This window comes from Myotis nattereri (genome assembly GCF_964212035.1).
Source record: "Myotis nattereri genome assembly, chromosome: 14".
NCBI lineage: Eukaryota > Metazoa > Chordata > Mammalia > Chiroptera > Vespertilionidae > Myotis > Myotis nattereri.
Window position 1 is genome coordinate 5,931,775 of NC_138089.1, and position 23,221 is coordinate 5,954,995.

At 46.1% G+C, this 23,221-nt stretch overlaps 1 protein-coding gene across 3 annotated transcripts in view; it reads left to right on the forward strand.

Moving 5' to 3' along the window:
* Nucleotides 1–14,060, forward strand: part of FOXP1 (forkhead box P1) — a 554,371-nt gene extending 540,311 nt beyond the window's left edge. For all 3 annotated transcript variants that reach the window (XM_081106428.1, XM_081106427.1, XM_081106429.1), the window contains 4 exons: nt 2,105–2,226; nt 3,870–3,939; nt 7,566–7,732; nt 13,187–14,060. In XM_081106428.1, coding sequence (XP_080962554.1) covers nt 2,105–2,226; nt 3,870–3,939; nt 7,566–7,732; nt 13,187–13,331 — 504 coding nt within the window. In that variant the 3' untranslated portion in view covers nt 13,332–14,060. The remainder of the gene's footprint in view (nt 1–2,104; nt 2,227–3,869; nt 3,940–7,565; nt 7,733–13,186) is intronic.
* The last annotated feature ends 9,161 nt before the right edge of the window (nt 14,061–23,221 follow it).

A 23,221-nucleotide genomic window follows, 5' to 3' on the forward strand; every position in this document is an offset into this window, starting at 1 on the left:
CTTTTTCATTTTTTGCAAACTATAGGAAAAACTGATGTTTATATAAATATTCCTAGTACTTAATGACCCATCAATACGTATAATTTTCTCTCCGTGTCCTTATTTGTATTATGGTCTTAGACAAAAGATGAAATGCCCAGAGAAAGTGACCAGCGAAAAGAGCTAACTCAGCTTTTGGGGAAACTTGATTTTTTTGTTGTTGTTGCTTTTGCTTAGATGTGCAACATCATTAAAAACGAAACTTAACTTTTGACTTTACATCTTTGCTGACCTGGCTCTGCGGTGGCACTGGCCTAAAGCAGTCCTCTCTGCAGACATGGCTCTTTAGATCTGCTCACTTCCAGCCACGCAAATGACTGGGGTGAGGAGAGATGCTGACTCTTTCCCACTTAGGCCTCCTATGTGTGTCCAGGCTCTGTCTGGTTTGTTTTTTAAGGAAATGTGGGTTTATTTATTTATTTCAACTTCCTCAGTGTTGTTCTAGGTGATAACAGTAGATGCTCAGCATCCTTGAAAAATATGTTTATTTAGAGACCAAACTACAATTTATATGCAAAAAAAGTTGTCTTACCAAGTACAGTTATAACATGTCAAACATTTTTCAGAGGTTTTTATTTTGTTATGTGTTTTTGTTTTTTGATGCAAGACTCTCAGACCTCTCCCTGAACCAGGGTTCCTTTTGCAGTCAGCTGGGTGCGTGCACCTGCCCCCATTACACTGACATTCTCCAGGGCTTCTCGAGAATTTGTCCTGTGGACGCTCCTGTGAGCATGTTCCTCAGGCCGTGAATAAAACTAGCCTCCTTATCTTCTAAACATTCCACACCAGAAGAGAAAAATCCATCATTATCTCATTTGACTCCTCAGAGTCACCCGTGGTGATTATTAAGATTTGCCATTTGCAGGATACTTTAGAGAGGGCCGGTGCGGGTAGTAGAAGCAGAGGGGCACAGTGTGTGAGCCGCAGCCGTGGTATTGGAGTTAAGGGCTGTGGGCAGTGTGCATGAGGCCTGGTGCACGCATCAGCTTCTCACGCCCATGTGCCACCTACATATTCCCTATAAGAAGGTTCTGAGTAAAGGACATGGTCTCTTGGTAATGTCCTCATGTCTAATTCTGTGTCTAGATCAGTAAGTGCAGCAGGAGGACTAGCGAAATGAGGCCACATGATCGCTGCACCGAAAGGCGTGGGTGTCCCTGACGTTCAAGGGAGAGATGCTGAGAGCGCTCCGCCCTCACTGGGACCCTCCCCTCTGACAGAGTTCTATGGGTGTCAAGGCTCTCCGCTGAGGGATGGGCAGCAGTGACTGGTTTTAGCCAAAAGACAGAAGCGTGTCTGTAGAAACGTCAATGTTGGAATACCATCATTTTCCCATTGAGAATGATTCTACTCATGTTCCTTTGGCATCTTCTCAGTTAATTAAGGTACTTGCCCATAGTAAGGGCCAACTTCTGTGTAGATTCCGGAAGGTAAGGCATACCTTGATGATGGATGCTGATCCTTCGGGGGTTCTTTCACCCCCGACCCCCGCTCCAGTCAGCCCCAGGAGGGACACTCTCAATGGTGAAATCCAATTTAGACTTCTTCCTAATTAATCTGAGAAAACCCATGGATGATTTTAAAGACAAAACTTTAACAAACAAACAGAAAAAGAACAAAATGTATTGAATAATAATAATTGCGTCTTCATCTTTCCTGGTTTAAAAAATAGAAACAAGCTGCCCTTTTATGGGAGGTCAGTGAGTTTAAAGGGACAGTTGTATGCTGCTCATACTTCCTTATTTTGAAGTCACATGAACAATATTTTCAGATTTTTACTGTGAAATCTATTTTGGGCTTCTATGCATATTAATTTTTTTTTGCCTCTGGATCACTGTGATCTGAGACTAGACTAAAATGCCAAAGTACAATTAACGGATGGTTTTGGTTTTTTACCTTTGCTTTTGGAAAAGGCACTCTGGACCACAGAAGGTTGTCCACGGGGGTGGTAACTACAGCTCTTGGGGATGGTTTTACAGATGTGGACTGTTAGGCTGAATTCGCTGCTGTTTTGGAGTCTTTTCTCATAGAAATGTGGATGTTCTCTCTTTCATACTTGCTGCAGAATGCAGTGCGCCATAATCTCAGTCTCCACAAGTGTTTTGTGCGAGTAGAGAACGTTAAAGGGGCGGTGTGGACAGTGGATGAAGTAGAGTTCCAAAAACGAAGGCCACAAAAGATCAGTGGGTACGTCCACCACGTTTAAACTTCTCAGCCCAGCTTGGATTGTGCTAACAAGTGTAACGTAGAGGCTTTGGCTGCTAGACGGTGTTAGACCCAAGAACTGGTTTCACGTCGTCTCAGTTAAGGGAAGCAAAAAAGCATTCCATCCCTCCTGTCGTACACCCGCCAGTCCCCGCCCTGCTTGCCAGTCTTTGTCGCATCACATGCTAGTAGCTTTTAGGTGGCAATGCATATTAACCCTCACAGACCATTTGCTTATGCTTATTGCATTTTATTTTCTTTTTCCTGTTCCCTGTATTGGATGTCTGTTCTGCCCCCAACCCCGTCTCCTTTTGTTGCCCCTTCATCTCCTTTGCTGCTGCTCCTCCCCCAGGGTGCCATTCGCACCAACCTCTCACTGCATAAGTGCTTTATCAGAGTAGAGGATGAGTGTGGGTCCTTTTGGACAGTTGATGATGAAGAGTTTAAACGTGGCCGCCATATTCAACGAGGCCGTCCTCGCAAATACTGCCCCGATGAAAACTTTGACGAGCTTGTCGCACAGTAAGAGCCTTTAACTTGCTTTTGTTTTTTGTTTTCTGCTGTTGCTTTGGCTTTGCATGGTGGACTCATCCCATGTAGTTTCGCATCTCACCGGGTGGCAGCGCCACCGCCTGCTCCAGGAGCTGAACCGTGTGGCCTGCACGTTCCCTCGGTTCTCCTTGGAACACCAGTGCCTTGAGCAATGCTTTTTTGATGTCTTTAATGCAAATACTGGTCACCTTTTGATTCAGCAGCTAACAGGGGCCCTGTCACTAAATACTTCTGTGTGACTCGTAATCCCCCCAAGTAAGAAGGAAGCTTTATTTAGAGTTAAACTTATACTTGGGTAAATTTCCTCCTGTTTTTGCTTACTCAGAATAATAATATAATGTAGGGAGTGTTTGATTAAAGTGCTCCAAGCTTAGGAAAGAGATGGATGTCAGTGCGTACCCTTCCTCTACTGGCCCGATAAGTGGAGGTACTTCTGACCGGAGCCACTCCTTCCCCGCAGTATCTCCTCTGTGGTCATTTAATATTTTTACTCGACCAGGTTAGAGATTTCCTTAGGACAGTGTCTTGTCTTCAGTCACTGGACCAGCATTAAATAGCCTCCTGCCTCCCAGACTTGGCTGTGTAAGAGCACCCTCAGCCTGCGGGCAGCGGCCCTTCCCCGACACAGCCTTCTGTCTCCTCCAGGAACCGGCCTCGGAGGCTGCCCAGGAGCCGCGGGCCCTTCCCCACGTCCTCCGCAGCTCAGGTCCTGGAGAGACGCAGCCAGGAGTTGAGTCCGGCCCTTAGCCGAGGCCCAGGACTCTGCTCTCTGTCGGAGTGGCAGCTTTACAAACTGACGGAGGCCAGTATTTTGTGGCACAAAAATTCATCAGTGGAGGGAGTGCCCATTACTGAAGCTGCAGTTTTACGCCCAGTTTCCTTGAAAAGCAAAAGCTGTTTTCCCAGAGGAGTTCACAGACCAACCCCATACACCCAGGAGACATGGAGCAAGCCCCTCTGGTTGGATAGCGGGGATGTTTCTGATTTGGAAGGATGCCAGAAAGCTTGAACAAAACGCAGCTAGGAACTCGGGGGTGATTGCATTTAACTTGAGTTTTCTTTCTCTTGTGCAGTAACCCTTCCCTCATTAAAAACATGCAGAGCAGCCACGCCTACTGCACGCCTCTCAACGCGGCTTTGCAGGTAAGATCGATGGCCGTCCGGAGCGTGCGCAGGGGCAGTGCCCCCCCCCCCCCCCCGCTCATCTCACAATATATTAGCCTCCCTCTAATTAGATATTAAATTTTAATTCCGTTAAACTTTTTTCTTAAGTGCACAAAGCATCGTCCTCCCTGGAGGCAAACACATCGGCTGCTTCAGCGTTAGCAGGATGCTTAGCATTTTGAATATTGTGGCAAAAAAATTAAAAGTTCACTTATTAATATTTATCAGCGGTATCATAATTTCCATCCTCTTATTTCAGAATTTCACTTGAGGCAAAAATACCACAAGTGTAATTACTGCAGCACAGCTATTAATGTGCTGGCGATAGGCCACCGTCACGTGCCTCCTATTGTTCCGGCTCCACAGAGAAAGCAGGGCTTTTCATTTCTCCTTTTCAAGTCTGTTTCGGCACCTTTCCTCTGCTGTGGGCGGGGGCGCGGGGGTCCGCTGTGGGTCGCTGAGTGATAGGAAGTTGTGGTGTGTAAGTGAGGGGGTGCTGCAGGAACCCCACGTCCGGCTGATTGCGGGGCCGCCGCGGCACGGGGTGCCTTTCCTCTGGCGGATGCGGCCCTGAGCGCTGTGCTGGGGTGAGGCCGGCCGAGCAGGAGGGAGATCACCAGCAAACAGGAGTTCCCAGGGCAGCGCTCACACCTTGCGCACCTCTGCGTCCGTGCTCCTCAGTTCCCAGGCAGTGGTCATTTTGGAAGTCAAGGGGGACTGCAGGGCCCTCAGGCACATGCCTGGGAGGGACCCAAGCCCCTCAGCAGTTCCCAGGTCGGCTGTCCCTGTGGCCAGGGGTCCTGATGGAACTTGACCCACCTAGATGGTTCTGGAACACAGATCCAGGGAGCCTTGATAGCTTTTACATGACATATCCTATAGCTGGAGCTGCGGATCACAGAAGACCTTTTTTTTCAGCATGCGTTCTGGATGGGGCTATATCATCCTAAAATGGGCTCTTTGCTGTTACAGTGTCTTGTGCCCCTCCAAACGCCTTCGCACATAAACAGATATTCATATTTCATGTGAAGGCGGCACAAATTCAGAAGCAAAAGCTTTTAAAAAGTTCCTTACGGGATGATAATGAACCTCTGGTTGAGACACTTGGCACTGTGGGAAAGGGCTGGGCTACAGAGGAGACGATGGTGGGAACCTGGCTTCACGGCTCGTTAACCTGTGTTTATTGAGCACCTACTCTGCGTCCCACAGTGACTCCCCAGGTCACCTGGCAGAGGCTCAGCCTCCCAGAATGGATGACACGCCTTTTACGCAGTTTCCGTGCAGAGGCAAATTCACTGAACTTAGCTTTTCAGTAATTATATTTATTTATTCTTAGCCTGAACCAAATCCACCAGGAGGAACTACTCTCTGCATTTCTTTTAATTACTTGTAGTTTACACAGTAACTTTAGAAAAGCAAATGAAAGCACGCTTAGATGCCGCCACTGTAAATACCACTCATTAGCGACTTATTTTCCCTGGAGTCTTGTGAACTGTGAATTTAAAGACTGCTCTGCTCTATCTGGAAAAGTATTAAGATTACAAGCACATTTTACATTCATGAGGCGGAAAGGGGAAAAAAAGCAGCGAACCTCCGTCCTCTGGGCTCCCTAACTGTGACTGATTCAGTCAGCATGCCCTGTGGCTCCAGAGCCACACACGCCTCTCTCCAAACACTTGTTTTCCGCACCCTCTGCCCCTCCCGTTCTCTCCGAGGCCCCCAGTGCTGCTGCCATTCCCAGGACCCTGACCCCACAAGGAAGTGAGTGCCCTCTCCTCGCTCTGTGTGGACCACGGTCATCAGGAAACTGCTGTGCAAATTCAGTCCAGACCCCCAGCAGGCCTGCCTTCCCGTCATCGCCCACGCCCGTTTCCAAGACGTGTAGGAATCATAGCGGAGCAGCACCTGACAAAGATCCCTGTGTGACATGCGTGCTGTACGGTATAGAAAATAGGACAGCAGGATCCACTACAGAAATATAACATGGGACTTGGGACAGATTGCATTATGCTTTGACAAAGGGAAGTAACTAAGGGTAACCGTAAAGCTCCATATTTATAGACGCCTTTCCCCGAGGGTCCCGGGGCGCTCACACCCAGGACCGATGGCTCCTCGGGCTTCAGCAGGGTGCCTGAAGCATGTCGTGTTGTTGGCAGAGGTGCCACTTTGGTATGAAACCACATACTGTGCACAGGACACCAGCTACTGGAGGAACCACTTGTTTAGGCATAAGCAGTTTCTAACCTTGTTGCGGTGGGGGGGGGGGGCGGGGGCGGGGGGGCGTTGCTTTGATCATTCACTCAACAAAGAATGTTGCAGCAGCTCTGCTGTGCAGCAGGCACCAGGTCCCTGTGGGTCGTTCTGTAAGGGGACAAGCTGGTTCTCTTCACTTACATCTTCCTTGCTTGAGCGTCAGTGTAAGTGCCTGCCTTCTGGATGTCTTTTGCCACCGTGACTGTCGGACCTCTGCCCCTGTGTTGTGATCCAGTCCTAGTCGTAATGGCCGCAGATAGGACACGTTGAGAGCCAAGGAGAAAGGACCCCAAGTTGATTGCCCTGTCAACTGGGTGACCAACTCATCCCCAAGAGCACATTCTCATAAACATTTCTATTTTATTTCTCAGCTTTTGACTCAAGAAGCTGCTAAAATACAAGCTAGAGATGGCCCCACTTTGACCGTGTTGCAACTGTCTAATGAAATGACCCAGTGAGAGCCGATCTGGGGGTGTTTCCAGGGAAGAGACTCAGATGATGTCCCAGCAGAGCTGTCAAGTGAACAGTGTTCCACAATAAGTTCAGGATTGTTTTCATTTCCACACTTTTTTGCTGACACTCATTTGGACTGACTGTCACCTTCAATATAGATCTACTTAAGTTCCCAAAAGAAATACAATTTAGAGCTTCCTTTTGGCAGAGATTTATCTGTCTGTCTATCTGTCTATCTATCTATCTATCTATTTATTTTTAGTCCTAACATTCCAGGTGATTAGTTGGTCTGAGAGTGAAAGATTTGTGGGTGTTACCTTCAACCAGTTTCTCAAACTACACTAAACAAATTAAAAAAAAAAAACCCATTAAAACAGAAATGATGGGGGAAGATAAAAATTGATTCCAATTCTATAATCTCTTCCTCCTCTATAGGATCTACGAAGTAATGTTTATGGAAGTTCTCATAAGTTTGAGCTGTGCAGCCAGAATAATGTGATCAAATCTCTAATATCCAATACTGGAGTCATCAAAGTGGATAAAGAAATGAAAATTCCATTACATTTCCCTGTGATCTGGAAATATTCAGTTGCTCTTGAAAAAAGGCAGCAGACACAAACCTCATATTAGATGGCGTTGTCTGGACCATGTGACTCTGCTCAGCAGGGCTGATGGAGTCTCCCTCCCTGTGGGCGTCTGATCCCCCAGGGAGCGCTTTGAAACTAAGCTTGGGACGTGTGTCACAAATCTTACTTTTAAAGCAAAATGCTTGTCACTAGAAACGTGAATTTGCCAACCACACTACAAGGAGCTTAAGCTGAAGATGATTGCCTACACCCTTCATGAGTAGGTCCCCTCTCTGCATCCTGCATCCTAATTGTTCTCTCGGTTGATGACAGGCTTCCATGGCTGAGAACAGTATACCTCTGTACACTACCGCTTCCATGGGGAACCCCACTCTGGGCGGCCTGTCCAGCGGCATGCGGGAAGAGCTGAACGGGGCGGTGGAGCACGCCAACAGCACCGAGAGCGACAGCAGCCCCGGCAGGTCCCCCGTGCAGGCCGTGTGAGTATTGTCCCCAGAGACCTCTGCGCCAGACTCCCGCCTCCCTGTCCTATGTGCACACAAGCCTTTCCGTGGCCACTTTTTACACCTTTTCTATAATTTTTTATTTCCCAGAACCCAGTGCTTCTGGAAACATTTAGCTTGCTTAGCAGCATTTTCTAACTTTCCCATGAAAAGGGCCGGCTTCATGCAGCACTACAGGTGTGCACAGCAATAGAGTGGGTGTCAGGTTGCTTTTCTGCCCTCTGCCTGGCATCCCGGGCCATTATTTCCACCCTCTGCCTCCCACCCTACTTTGTCCCCTGAAGTCAGTGTGCACCTCTGTGCAGCAGTTTGGTGTGTTCAGGTCTCGGGGACGCTGAACCTGCCAGGGAGAAAGGGATGCTGTCTGCCTGCTTGTGGGATGAACTTCACTGTGAACACAGTGCCGGAGCGCTATTCCCAGGCAGCAATGATGGCACAAATGAAAGGCAGCATGATTGATAGGTTGCGGTTAAAATCAGAAGGAAAATTAATAGGAGCATTCTAGCAGCAGACGGCAGTATAATGAGCACACACGTGACTGAGTGAAGTGAGGGCCGTGGCTGTCCATGCTGAATGTGAATGGCCCAGGAGCAGGCAGACCCGGCAAAGGCTTCGGACCCGGTGGGGGGCCAGGGGAGGGAACAGGTGGACCTCACAGTGCCCAGTTTCTCGGGAAAAGGTCAAAAAGAAGAGAAACCACACTCCCCCAAATGACTGGGTGGGTGGGGGGGTCATAGAATGAGTCTGCCTTTTAGCAAGTGCCTGCAAAACGACGCCCACCTTACAGAATAAACTAGCTCAGGGTGTGCCTACTGTCAGCCCCTAGAAGAAACTGCTTGACTACACAGACTTTCTGAATTACTGATTAACATCTTCTTTGAAGATTATTTGAGCAATAAGAATGGAATATATGACCTGTAGCAATTAGCAACAGAATGAATTGGCATCTAATGACATAAAAAATGCTGTCTGCCAGGGTAGGTGTTGGGTTAGTGGGGGGATCTGCAATTTTATTATTTAGCATTTGGTTTAAGCCCAAAGTGATCTGAAAAGGATTTTTAATGCTGGAAATGACTTTTAGTTTATAGGAATAGTCGCTTAGCCTTTTCTCACCATTATTCCGAGAGATGTTCCCATAGATCAGCTGTGGGCAAACTATGGCCCGCGGGCCGGATCCGGCCCATTTGAAATGAATAAAACTAAAAAAAAAAAAAAAAAAAAAAGACTGTACCCTTTTATGTAATGATGTTTACTTTGAATTTATATTAGTTCACACAAACACTCCATCCATGCTTTTGTTCCGGCCCTCCAGTCCAGTTTAAGAACCCATTGTGGCCCTCGAGTCAAAAAGTTTGCCCACCCCTGCCATAGATCATGCTTTCTAACGCAGCCTGGGGTTTCTATTGTATCACACGTTTTCATCTTTAAATCGTCATGACAGGAGTATTTATTCGGATATTAAGGAAGTTCAGAGCAAATATAAATTGCTATATAAGCTACTTCAAGAAATACTCATTAGAGCAAAAATATCTGAAGTTATTGAATGAAAGGATACTATGTCTCATAATCCTATGGAGTCCAAGGTTTAGTTGATGTATATTTCGATTATTTAGTTTGAAGGATCACTTAAAAAAAAAAAGAAAGAAAGAAATTTGGATAAAAACCTCTGGCAACATTTTAGAGTAATGTGACTTTTGCTGTACAAGATAAAGTCACTACAAAGTTAATTTGTTTAACAGCTTTGAATTAACCCCAGTATTACCAGAAACCATGTTTTACAGCAGTCAGCATAATTTTTAACAAAATAAAGGTTTCAACTGCTTTTTTTTAAAAAAAGAAACCCTACATAAAGACTTTAAAATGCATATGATTTTTTGCTCAAATCTCACAGGTTCACACTGTTTGCTAAATATAATCATATGTCAATAGCATATTCCCTGTGCCTGCTATCAGTGTCATAGACTGTTACTCTTTTTGACCCCATATTTCCATTAAGCAGGTTCTGTAATGGCATAGTTTCCATTCTTGTCCAATGTGCATTACCCTGCTATGATGCAAATTGTTTCTTAACTGTTGCAGTCTATTGGAATAAATCAAGCTGTAAACTTTACAGCAAGGCTTAAAGGACCTTGTTAGTGCCTAGCCCAGCTAACGTCTGGTGTTGAAACAGAACTCGGCATTCTTACTGTTTCTGTGACACTCAAATACCATTACATTTTGTTTCTCTTTTGAAATCCTAGAAAGTAGACGCATAATTATGGCTTTGGGGCATTATACTTTTATCCTGATAGGAGCTAAAGGAGTTACAAAGCAAAATACTGCAAGCTCTGCACACACCCTGGGATCACAATGCCGTAAACACCAGCCAGCTTCAGTTAAAAGCGCTGTTCCCAGAGTGGCTAAACAAAGGAACTACTCAGACGTGAGAGCGGAAATGTGTGGTTTTAGTCCTTCGCTGGTAGCCCTTTGGGAAGTAGGAGTTGGAGAGAAAGTGGGGCGGGCGTGTGGGGCTGGTCTGCAAGAGAAGAGGCGAGGCCTGCAGCTCCCGTTTCTGGAGACACGTGGGTGAGTGAAGCTTGTGCCTCACCCGAAGCGCCTCCCGCACGGAAGGCCAGGCCCGTCCGTCCGCGGTCTGAGCGCCGCGGGCCTGTGCGGCTGCGCTTGCACTCGGCTTCTGAGGGCCGGAAGCTGATGTCCCTCTGGTGTGTGGTCTGGTTGTCACACAGCAAGTCTCATCAGTTCCCGTTGGTTGGGGACCGGCCTGCCTGGGCACTGGGATTGAGCCAGTAGGCGTGCATGATAGGGTCATAACCTGTGTCTTTGGGATGCTAATAATCTCACTGAGATTTGGCTGCACATTTAGGGGAGGGGGGAATACTCCCTAACGTGAACTGTGTCGGCAGGCTGATGATTTTTATTTATTTCATTTTGCCCAGCAAAATATTTGTCAGTCTAAAACTATAAAGCAAGAACTTCCTGATGACTGTTGGATTTCTTCTAGGTCCTCCCGCCCCCTCCAGTCCATAGTCTTATATCATCTCAACATCATCAAATTCAGATTTGTAAACCTGAAAAGTTTTAATAAATATGACGAAAAATTTTTTAAAGTAATATTGGTGCTGATGAGGTTGAGTCTAAATTGATATAGTCCCTTTGGAAATGATTATCACAACAAATCATAAGAACCATAATGATGTTTTGGCCTTTGCTCTAACAGTTTCATTCTTAGAAAATTATCCTAAAGAGGTAAATCAACAGAGGGAGAAAGATTCCTGGATATAAGTCGCCACTGTGTTCTACAAAGAGCAGGAGGGGAAGTCACAGAGCAGTGAGGCTCCAGGTCCCGTGTGAATGGCGTCTCACCGGGCCATGAAGAGGTCACTGGAGAGCCAGCAGCACAGACGATGGTCTTCCCACTGTGTTCACAGGTTGTGGGAGTATGACCCCACGCGGAGAGGATAGGCAGAAACCAAACGCCTCCCCTCATTAGGAGTATGGGAGCCTTATTTTAAAAAAGGAATAATAATCAGTACACCTACCTAATCCTTCCCAGAAGAGTGCAGGGGATCCTGCCAGGGCCGACGGTCCAGGCATGTCCCGCATGGTGTGCAGTGGGCAGGAAGGATGCCATGCTCAGGACTGCTTCCAGCCTGAAATTCTTACTAAGTTTTGAACCACAGTTTCACTTTACAGAGGGCTCTACAAGTTATGTAGCCAGTCCAGGCCTCACTGTAGGAGCACAGACAAATAGGACCGTCGGAAAACTGAAAGTAGATGGGCCACAACTAGTGAAGCGTGTTATTGCACAGCTTAGCTACATTTTATTTTGCAAGTAGTTTTTAAGAATACGGCACGATTTAGGAAAGCGCTTCATCCTGCCCGCTGCCCCATCCGCTCTCGGTTCGGAATCTGGGTTTTCTGAAGGTTCGCAGGGTCAGGGGCAGCACACAGCACTCCTGTTTGTTGAAAGTGGCTCAGGTGGCCTTCGGGTTTGGGCACAGCATCAATTACCCAGGAAGCCAGCCCTCCGTCCACAGGAACACCTCTTATCACTAATAATAACTGATAATATCAGTTACAACATCCTCCCTTCTGCGGCTGTCCCAGGAAGGGCCTTTAACTCAGCAGAATGGCTCTTTTACATATCAGAGCCCTGTAACACAAAGTAATTTGTATTTGCAAAGGCCTGGCTGTAAATATGATTTACGAACATTTCTCAGTTTTTATCAGAGTGATGTCCTGCCATCCCTGTGGGCCCCTCCAGCTGAGCCGCGCTCAGTCCCTGATGAGGCGGTGGCGGCCTCCTCCAGGCCCTTGGCTGCCCCAGCGGCCTCCTGTGGGGCCTTGTTTACAGCTGACAGCCTTACTCTTCTGATGGGGGCTCTGCTTTCTTATCATCTTGTTGTGTTGAGGGAGCATTTTCCTCTTCGTTTGTGTTTCCTGGCAGGGCTTTTCTTGCCTTATTGACAGTTTGTAAAAATATGCATTAATTTGGAGTTTCAAGCATGTATCATGGTGTCTCTTTGCTGTGTTTGCTTGAAGTTGATTAATGATAGGACTTCACTTGGGTCGTTCTCGGGAGAGTTCTCTCGCGGGGTCCGCATGCTAACGAGCAAAGCAGCACAGCCTCCGCTCTCGCGGCCGCCAGCCGCAGCTGCCCCACAGATTCCTAGTTCGCGTGGTGACGTGATTTGTAGTCATCACCCAGGATGCCACAAGGGCGCCAGTGTTCTGTGCTCAGTGTGGTCCTCCGACCAGCAGCATCACCAGGGAGCGTATGCACATGCAGTCTCAGGCCCCCCAGACCCGCTGAGTCACAGGTGCTTCCTCATAAACCCTCAGGGAATGGGGTGCCCAGGCCTGAGGCCCCTGGGAGGATAGCCACTCAGCCCAGAGACCGCCACGCTCCAGCCACCAGGGCGGGAGCACCTCCTGTGGCCAGGAGGCCTGCTCTGGGCTGTCCTGTCTAGTGGCCTTGCCTACACCTGGCCTTGAGCATTTGAAATGTGGCCAGTGCAGTGGAGACACTGAATTTTTTTTACATTCTATTTTTTAAAAATATATTTTATTGATTTTTTACAGAGAGGTAGGGAGAGGGATAGAGAGACAGAAACATCGATGAGAGAGAAACATGGATCAGCTGCCTCCTGCACACTCCCTACTGGGGATGTGCCTGCAACCAAGGTACATGCCCTTGACCGGAATCCAACCTGGGACCCTTGAGTCCGCAGGCCGACGCTCTATCCACTGAGCCAAACCGATTAGGGCAAGACACTGAATTTTAAGTTGCATTAATTTTCATTTAAATAGCCACCATGGCTATCGCCGCTGTGTTGGACAGTGTGGTCCTAGATGCGCTTTTGTGTTGTGCAAAACGGCTAAATTGCACTGGGCGGGCCGTTCTCTCAGTGACCCTGTCCTTGCTTCCAGACATCCTGTGCACGTCAAGGAGGAGCCCCTGGACCCGGAGGAAGCCGAAGGGCCTCTGTCCTTAGTGACCACAGCCAACCACAGTCCAGATTTTGACCAGGACAGAGATTACGAAGACGAAGCAGTAAATGAGGACATGGAATGAACGTCTGGGTAGGCCGACCCCAAAAATGAAGATTGGAAAAAAACAAAACCTGTCAAAAATGAGCAGTGACATTGTTCTCCATTTGCTGTACAGTCTGGAGGAGTCACACTGCATTTTGACAAAACTCTGAAAGGTGTAACTCAGTGCCATCCAGAACCCCATTTGGGAGTATTTTTGATTTTTCTACTTTTTGTTGAAAAAAGGAATTTGTACTCTGTGCATTGGATGGACTTGTTTGGTACTTGGGATTTTCCTCTCTTAACAGTCAACATCTGTTGTAAATTTGCTAAACTGATTCGCTTTTAGCAGCAGACTTTGAACTGCAGTCCTGCCGACGTCGGACCCTGAGGACACCCACCTGAGCATGTGCACCTGGGCTGCAGCCACGCCTCTCCCGGCAGCGGCGGTCCAGCCCGTGGGCGGCCTGCTCGCACAGTACTGCATGTTGAGTATCACTGCCTTTACTCCAGCGCGGGGTTTTGTTCGTTTGGGTTTTTTTGCTTCCAGTTGGGATGGGGAAGGCCTTTGTGTGTTTATTGGGGGGAGGGGGTTAAAAATAATTATCCCAGACTTTTTAATGTATTGCTTTTTCTTCTTATTGCTTCTCCTCTACCATTTTCAGTTCTGACCTCAGGCCTCCGCTGGGCCCGCGGCCTCCTGGAGGCTTCACGTTCTCTGTACCTTGTGATGAATGTTACAGGTGTTTTTATTATACAACGCTGAATGTCATTTCTTGTTGGTAGTTTTCTGTCACTCATTCCATTTTTCTTCAGACATCACCATGTTTTCTCTGAAGTCAGAAAACATTCCGTTTTGGTCTTTTTCAAAAAGGTCCCAAATGCTGCACTCTACACATGCAGGTCCTTGCGCAGAGGGGGCCTGCGAGAGAGAGAATGGATGACAGAAAAGCGTGGGCTCGGGAGCAGTGCAGGGTCCGCCACAAGCAGGCAGGAGCGGGAAGGGCCGGCTCAGACCCGCCGCGTTGATTTTGCAGCTGCCTTCGTCCTCGGGGAACGCCACAGCGTCCCAGCAGCCCCAGGAAAAGGAGCTCCCCACACATCTCATCATCTGGAGACTGACGTCTGGCTGTTGGAGGCTCACCTGTGTGGAGCCCGGGGACCAGCCATGCTAAACCTGTGCGGGTCGCTTTGTTTGCAAAGTGGCCAGAAAGCTGCTTCCGAGCAGCTCTGCTGAAGGTGGTGGTGGTGGTGGATTTAAACATCAGTTCAGACCTGCTTGGTGTCATCAATCTGTGTGAATGCAAATTAGATTTCAGATGGAACTTGTGGGAGTTAATGGAGACCGAGTTCAGCAGACGCTAAAGTGTTCATTTCACACGTGCAGATTTGCTGCTGCAGCTCAGTGTGTGTGCCATGTGACCACACCAGCCCAGTGTCAAAACTGACCTAGGAGACACGGAGCGAGGGGCGGCCCAGCGGGCCTCTGGGGCAGGGGCGCGGGGTGGGAGGGCCGCGCCAGTGCCGCCGGCCTGGAACGCTGCGCGCCCGCAGCCTGCGCCCTCCGCCTCGGTTGCTCCTGGAGGACCGTCGCTCTTGTTTTTAGTTTGAGAGCCCTTTGGAGCTTAATTTATATTCTTTGTACCTTTTTTTCTAAAATTACCAAAGATATTACACAAAGGTAAATTATGTTCTCTGTTTTATGCTTTATCTGATGAAGCCAAATATCCTCTTATTGTTGATCAAAGGAGGCGAAAGAATTTAGAGGCGATTGATGAGATGTAGGCTGTTGCTAAGCTGAGGAAGAGCTGCTCCTTCGTAAATTTAGAAGGCCAAGCAGATGATGGAACCAAAGTTGTTACTTTTTTTAGTTGTTGGTTTTTTTCTCTGCTGTATCTCTACAAAGACCAAAATTCATTCTTGTAAAGAGATATTATGGGGCTAGTGAGATAAAAATAGGACACAGTATTAGAGCAGTAAACAGAGGAAGCGAGTCCCGTCTCAAAAACACACGCCGGTGCCCTGAGAACCAGCGTGTCCGGGGGATGAGACCGTTGCCACAAACTCAGAGGATAGTCGAGCTCCGCGGTGGAGCCGCACCGTCGGATGTTAGCCCGAGAGCACGCTTTCTGAAGGAGATTGGATGCCACGCTGGTTTAAGGACTGTGCTGTGATCACTGTGGTAATCTTGGTTTCTCTTGGCATATATCCTCTTTCCTTATTTTGTTTAAAGATTTTTTTTTTTTTCTGATTAGGCTTTCGCCAGCATTTTTCATTTTTTAAAAAAGTAACACTCCTGTCCACTCGTAAGCTTGGTACAAAACTCCTGTGGCGGTTGGCTTGGAAGCGTCTCGGCTTTCGGTACCGGCGCAGCCTGTGGCCACGCGAGACCGTCAGCCTTCCCGGCCACGCAGCTCGGGGTGCAGGCAGCAGCCAGCGGGGCCGGGGAGGGGGCCCTGTGCTTCTCAACGGAGTGGTTGCTGGTTAGTTTGGTATTCAAAAGAGGATACAAATCTGGTAGATTAGTTCATTCTCAGCATGTGTAGCTAGACATGAGTAAAGATAACAGCATGAGAAACTGTTAGTACGCATACCTCAGTTCAAACCTTAGGGAATGATTAAAATTTAAAAAAAAGTCACTCAGTTGCACTTAGTCGTATGTCTTGCATGCTTAGTCTAAAGACTGTAGCAAAAGGTAAAAAGGAAAAATTAGACTTTACATATCGTTGCAGGTATCATAGCCTTGCAGGAGAACCAACTGAAAAAAATTCTCAGGCTTTACAGCAAGCAAACTTCGCTCTGATTTTTACACTTCTGATTCTGTACCCCGGGGGCTGTCCCAGTCGCTTCCCTGGGGATGGTTTATTATGTTGTACATATATCCCAACGTGTCTGTGTGAATCTTCGTCTTTTTGGGGGAGGGAGGAGGGCGGTTCTTTTTTTAGATATTGTTCCTAAAAAGGAATAAATGCATACACCTGTTTGTCAAAACACTTTTGCTTTTTGTGCAACTGCTTTATATTCATGATACTTAAAAAATAGCTTTGGGGAAAAAAACTACTGTATGTAATGGAATTGCAGAATATGCTGCACATGTATTTTATTTAGTTATCCTTGCTTTAAGAATATTGGGTGACATTTCCTGACACGTGGGAGAGAGAAATTCCCTAACCTTTTTTTCTTTTGCTTTTAAATTGTAACATAGTTAACAGACTTTTTTTCCCCCCTCTTCTCATTGATTGGAGCATTTTGTACAGGTTTTTTTGTGTGTGTGTGCGTGCGTGTGGGCATGTGTGTTAATCTGTTTTTTGATACATTCCTAACCATTGTGTCTATCCTACACTGCCTTCCTGGTGATCTTAAACAAGTTCATACATTTGAAAAGAGAAAAAAAATGTTTTAAACAATGTTTTCTCCTGCTGCAGTAAATATTTTGCATGATGAAATTGCAGGGTCACACTTTCAGAGTTTATCAGTGAAGTGGTGATTAATGGCGAGGAGTGTCAAAGCTATTGAACGTTTTGTATTAAAAAAAAAACTTTACAAGGTGCCAAAATGTAAACACAATTTGTTACATATTTTTTTCCAAGGAAAAGCATACTTTCGGGACATAGTCCCTCGTATCAGGCAAATGCACTGTCAGGCATGCCGACCCATCCCTCTGGTCCCTAGAGCCTGTGCCGCCAGCCGAGTTCCGCTGCGGGACCAAGGGCCGCCAGCCGGCCCCGCGGACAGGACAGCTCTGACACCGCCACATCCCATCACCCCGTCACCAACACCCTGGATTCTTAACCCCCAAAATGATGTAAATCGCTAGCTTTTTTGTCGTGAAAAAAAAAGTTCAATATTTCCTCTCCTTTCCACCTTCCAGCTGAGCTCCATTTCCAAGGGTGCAGAGAACATGCGTTGTAAGGGTTTGCAGAGCTGCTGCCTTTTGGTTAATGGTACACCCTGTTGACACTTTGGATGTGCTTGCGAGTTGGTTTTGCTTTTTTATCCTGAGAATGAGACTTGTAACCTAAAGGCATCCGTGGGCCCAATGCAGTTCACACGGTCTCCCACCCAGACGCCGGGCGAAGGCGGCACAGCGGGACCGTGCTCGCCCCGCTTCGAGGGTGGGCGCTGCCAGTAACAGGAATCTTTCTGTTTTGTTTTGTTTTGATAAGACATAAAAGAAACTCATTCCTTGACATCAACTGTAATTCCATCATTCCGTGTCTGTGGATGCAGACAATAAAAAAAATGTGTAGTCAGTACTGATTACTGACATGATAGCATTCTCAAATGCAATAAAATGCTGGTTGTTCACACTGGTGGTAAAAGTCGCCACAGCCTGAGTTTCTTTCCCCTTGTCACCGGCTGGTCCTGTCTGTCGGGCATGTGCCCCGGGTTTCGTCAGCTGCTTCCAACACGGAATTAAAATCATTGGGAACGGAGAGCTTTGAGCATCACGGAGGCCTGAAGCTCTCGTCCTCAGGGCTTCAGGTACAGCCTCCACTTGGAGAACTGGGAAAACAGGAACGGGCGGCTACCTTTTCTCTCAAGGAAGCACACCCTTATTTTTCTTCATCAAATTTTATAGAGAAAAACAAAATGTTTAATAACTAGCATTAAGAGCAAACTGAAATTTCAGAGGAAAGCAATATCATGAATAATTCATTAGAATTTCACATCTGCAAGATTAGTCATCCAAATAAAATGCTAATGTCAAAAACATGCACCGTCTATAATATTCTCATCAAGAAATCTTTTTGCATATAATGATAAATGCTTAGAACAAATGATTTTATAAAAATATTCTATAAAAAATATGTTAGATTAGTGCACTCAGTGAAGGAAACAGTAGAGCACCAGTAACTAAATATTCCAGAAAAACCATCTTGATCTTGAGATTTTTTAAAAACTGCATATCTTTAATAAAATTTCTTTTTAATGTTATATTGTTTACACTAAGGATTAATGAATTAGGGCATCATCTTTCAGTAAAAATTAAATTGGTCTATGGCAGCAATTTTCAACCTTTTCTATCTCACGGCACACATAACCTAATCGCCAAAATTCTGTGTTAAACCAAAAAAATGTGGTTTTTTTGGCTGATCCGGCCAAAAAAAGTATAATTTTGATTCACACTAGATGGCTAGTTGGTTCTTGTCATTTCTTCAAATACGTTTTATTGGTTTATTTAGAGAGAAAGCGAGGGAGGAAAAAACATGCAAACATCGATGAGAGAGAAAAATCAGCCGGCTGCCTCCTGCACTCCCCCACTGAGGACCAAGCCCACAACCTGGGCACGTGCCCGACCAGGAATCGAACCAGTGACCTTTTGGAACACGGGACAACGCTCAACCGACTGAGCCACACTGACCTGGCTGGCTGTTGTCATTTTTTATTTGACCATCTACGGGAAAAGAAGTCAGTTCCCGGTATTTTTGAACGGGTGTTACATGCTTTAAAAATCCTTACAGCACATGGGTTGAATTCGCGAGTCTATTGAAAGCAGCACGTGGCCAAAGTGTGGTATTAAAAACCGTTACCTGCGTGGTTCCGAGCACATCACACAAGCGAAGGGTCCTTGCCGCCTTTACTTGGCAAGACGCTGTCATGCTGAGGAGACAGTAAACGCTCTCCTGGCGGTGTTTCAGGGAAACCATTGTTCTCATGTCCGTGTTGCTGTGCAGCTGCAGGGGGTCCCCTCCTCTTGGGCAGGCGGGCCAGGCGGGCTGCAGCCCAGAAGTCCTCTACCTGGTAATGAGCGAAAGCTCAGACCCGCAGTTCTCGCCTGGCGAACTAAGAAGGTACGAGTTCACAGATTCCTTAAATGCCAGGCTTACACAATGCTGCCCACAGCATGTGCAGCGGGTGAGGTTAAATATGTACACATATTTGAATAAGCTGAAGGACCCACACCAGGCATGACTGCGTTAGTGATGATACTGCAGGTTGATACCTAGTACAGTTTTTAATTGAATGTCAGGAACTGTTCTAAAGCACAGTCATCATCTTTTACATATTCCAGACTTGTCACTCAGGTAAACCAGGCAGCAAACCCAAAATACAGGTTTTTCTTTTAAATGAGGACTTTTATATAAAGAGCCTAAATTCTAGGAATACCAGTTTCACACCAACACAGATACCTGAGAGTAACACCCACTTCTCAAACAAACAAAAAAAAAATCAAACCAAAGTATAATTAGTCTTACTAGATTTTGTCTTTGATATTACACATTTATGTTCAGGGTAGTGATCACAATTTATCATTGTAGTTGCGTCAAATAAAAGTATTCCTTGTTAAAGTGAAGTTGGGCCTGATACTTTCATTTAAGGAATTGACTGATTGATGAAAGGTTTAAGACAGAATTCACATTGGAGGGAAATTGAGTCACATTGAAAACACGGGTTTAACTGGAACAATAGTTGGATTAGAAAGCCATCACTATAAATATCACCTACTTTATTTTTAAGCAATATTTGATTTTTTAAAGAAGCAAAACCTATTGTAAAATGACCTTCAATGATTACATTATATATATATATATATATATATATATATATATATATATATATATATATATATATATATTACATTACATATTTACATAATGGATATTTTCATTTGAAATTACCAGTCTTTTTTTTTTTTTTTTGGCTCATACTGAGAATATAAGGAAGGAAGAAGACTTGCTTCAAGTTATAATGGTAATTTGAAGGTAACTGATCTTTCGAGAATTAATTTCGGCCAAAGCAATAATCATTATTTACCAGTGTGTGACATTTTTATCACTCATCATATTAGCAAATTTCCATTGAAAATGCTAAAATGGTTCGTCATAAGGCAGATAACTGCTCTAGCTGTAAAAATGACCAACACAAGTGCCGGTGTTCAAACATTAAATTATACTGTAATTAATAAAGACAGTTAAACTGCCTACTAGCAACAGCAATTTAGGTAACCACATTTGATCGGCTATAAATTGTAACTACATTAAAATTCCAGAAATGTTAGCAATATGGATCACTTGATGGAAGTCAGTGGTGATCACCAATGCTTTTTTTTTTTTTTTTAACAACGGAAGCACAGGTCAAGTTGACCACAAATCCATGGACGAAGATCAGGCCTTAGCACTTTTCATCTTGTGAAACAAGTAATTACAAAGAGCTGCATCGATTTGGTAAAAAGCTTGAGGTGACATAAATTGTTTCCTGTTTAGCTTATTGCTCTGATACATAAATGTCACCAAGCCCGGTATTAATTAGGCCGGAGAAGAGCACACGGGCTTCCAGACTCGGCAGGCCTTGCGTGCGTGTCGGGCGGCGCTCACGGCTCACTCATTAGTGAGAAAGGACAGGAAAACTGCTGTGTTCAGTGACGTCTTGAATATCAGCTCCATTTTAGGTTCTAAACTAAATTGCAGGATTTCAGATTTGCTTTCTTACCACTTGACAAGGCACCACATTTAAAAAATATCTACTAAGTAGAATAGCATTTATAAGGCATTTCAGCCTCCGAAAAGTTAACACTCTCCCTTCTCAATATATGGTACTATACGTTTCCTTGGGTTGATATTTATACATTTAAAATACAATTTTAAATGGCTTGTGCATGTTATTGACTTAACATAAATCAAATGTATCATATATACTTTTCTTAGGTTGGCAGGCCACTTAGAAAAATACATTAAATTCTGGGGGGGAAAGTCTGGAGAAAATTTATTAAATAGAAGTTTTTACTGTAATAGAATATTAATGCAGACCAAAGCTCATTTGCCATTAAGCTGATCCTTTTTTAACATACACATGCTTTTTATTATTTTGCACTCAAGCAAAAATTCCACATTCAAAGACTTTCCATCTAGTCGGGAATGTCTCTGGCAAGAAACACGTAAGGAGCCTGACCTTCAGAAAGACAGCAGACCTGGGCCGCGTGGAGTGCTGGCCCCACTAGGCAGCGAGCGACAGCGGCCTGGAGCGTGCGCAGTCAGCAGGTGGGAGCGGGAGAAGCCCTGGCTCTTCCTCACCTCAACTCAGCGCACACAGATGGACATACTTGATTTGCAACATAAAAGATTCATTAATTACCACTGGAATATTTAAAGCTATGTTGCAGTCTAACAGAGATTGACAAAGCAGCGAATTAAAACCTCTAATAAAATTGTAAAGATATTTCGGTAAGCTCACCCACCTTAGGCTTTAGGGAGAGGTTCCAGCGTTCGCGCAGAATAGAATCTTAGTCATTTGCGAGTGTGTAGTTGAAGGAGCGAGCCAAGTGTTCTGGGAATAATCTCTCACCTTCAGATTTTTACTAATTATTTCCCCAAATCTACCTTGCTACTTTAGGACCCTGGATGGGGAAAAAAATCTACTGGGCATGTTGGAGAATTGAGTGTGTGATCCAGAAATTAAAACACTTCCAAAAGCACCCACTAGGCTGACGAGTTTAGAAGCTCTCACATAAAAGTGCTTTCCTGCCCACAAAATGCATTGGATCTGAAAACACTCAACCTCCAGCCCAAAGTTCCTTCCCTCCTCCTGCCCAGCCTCAGATTCATCACCCGGAACCGGAACCGTCGCGGCCCGTGTTTGGATCTGGGACCCCTGAAGCTGTCAGTGCCCAGCGCACTCTTTGCCTCAAATGCCAGAGACCCAGACCCAGGTCACCAGGCCCAGCCCTAACGAACTGGTGACTTTGGCAAGTTACTTCATCTCTTTGTTCCTCAGCTTTCTCTTTCTCTTAATTGAGGCCATTTAGCTAAATGATAAAAGGGGTTCCTTCCAATTTTAAAGTTCTAAAAATTTAATAACATATTCTTCCTTGGGGACTTTTCTTGATGAAATCCATGGTCTCAGCATGGAGTTTGTGTGGCGCTCCACATTTCATCAATATTAAAATATTGTCTAATTAAACTCTGCCTGGGAACGCGACCTGTTAGGGGCAGATTTCTCTGGCATGCATGCTGCCATCCATCCATCCATCCATCCATCCATCCACAAACACTCATTAAATGACCTGTTCAAATTCAATGCTGGGGATGCTACTGGGGAAAGATAGACACAAACTTGGTTTCATGGTCCCCAATGGTTCACTGGGAAGACAGTTCTTAAACATCCCATAGGATCGGAGTGCGATGGGGTCAGTGCGGGAGCCAGGGGAGGCCCGCCCGCCCTCTGGGACAAAGGGGGGCCTCCCAGAGCGCTCAGTGTTTAATGGGAACTCTAAGGACTGGGAGAGTGTGCCAGCAGGAGAAGAGAAAAGTCCCCAGCACAGCGAAAGAGCCGGAGTGTGAGGCATGGGACTGCAGAGCAGGGTCGGCAAGAGATTTTCTAGAAAACATGCAGTTGCCGTAAATCAAGCACCTGGCAAAATCACCATTGCAATCACTGCTAACAAGTCTGAGTGCTTCACAGCCCAGCTCCGTGATTCCGAGCTGTTGCTGACCCAGCTGCTCGTTCAGGCAAGGAAGCTGCTCCTCTCCCGCCCCTCCCTCCCCCGCCCCACCCCGGCCGCACTGGCCACTTGCTCTCACTAGACACCAGGCACCTCAGAGTTTTTATTTTCTTTCTGGTGGATGTTCTTTGCTTGGCTCTTGGCGCAGCTCACACCCTCCACTCTCCCAGTGTTCTAGGAGAGAGGCGTTTCCGGCCACACAGTAACATGACGCCCTCACCAGGCTTTGCCCACCGTGCTGTTTCCATGGTGCCAGCACCTCTCCACATCACACACCCATCGGCATCTTTGCTTCCAGCCCATCTCCCTCCCAGCACCAGGGCGGCACGAGGACCAGGAATTCCTGCGCACGTTGTTGAGTGAATGAGCAAAGGTTACACTGCTAGGAAGGTCGGGGGGGGGGGGTGCGGCATGAACCCCCCAGCCAGACCCCAGAGCTGTCTGCATAAACCATTTTACTGTATTTCATGGCCAACCTGACTAAACTTCAT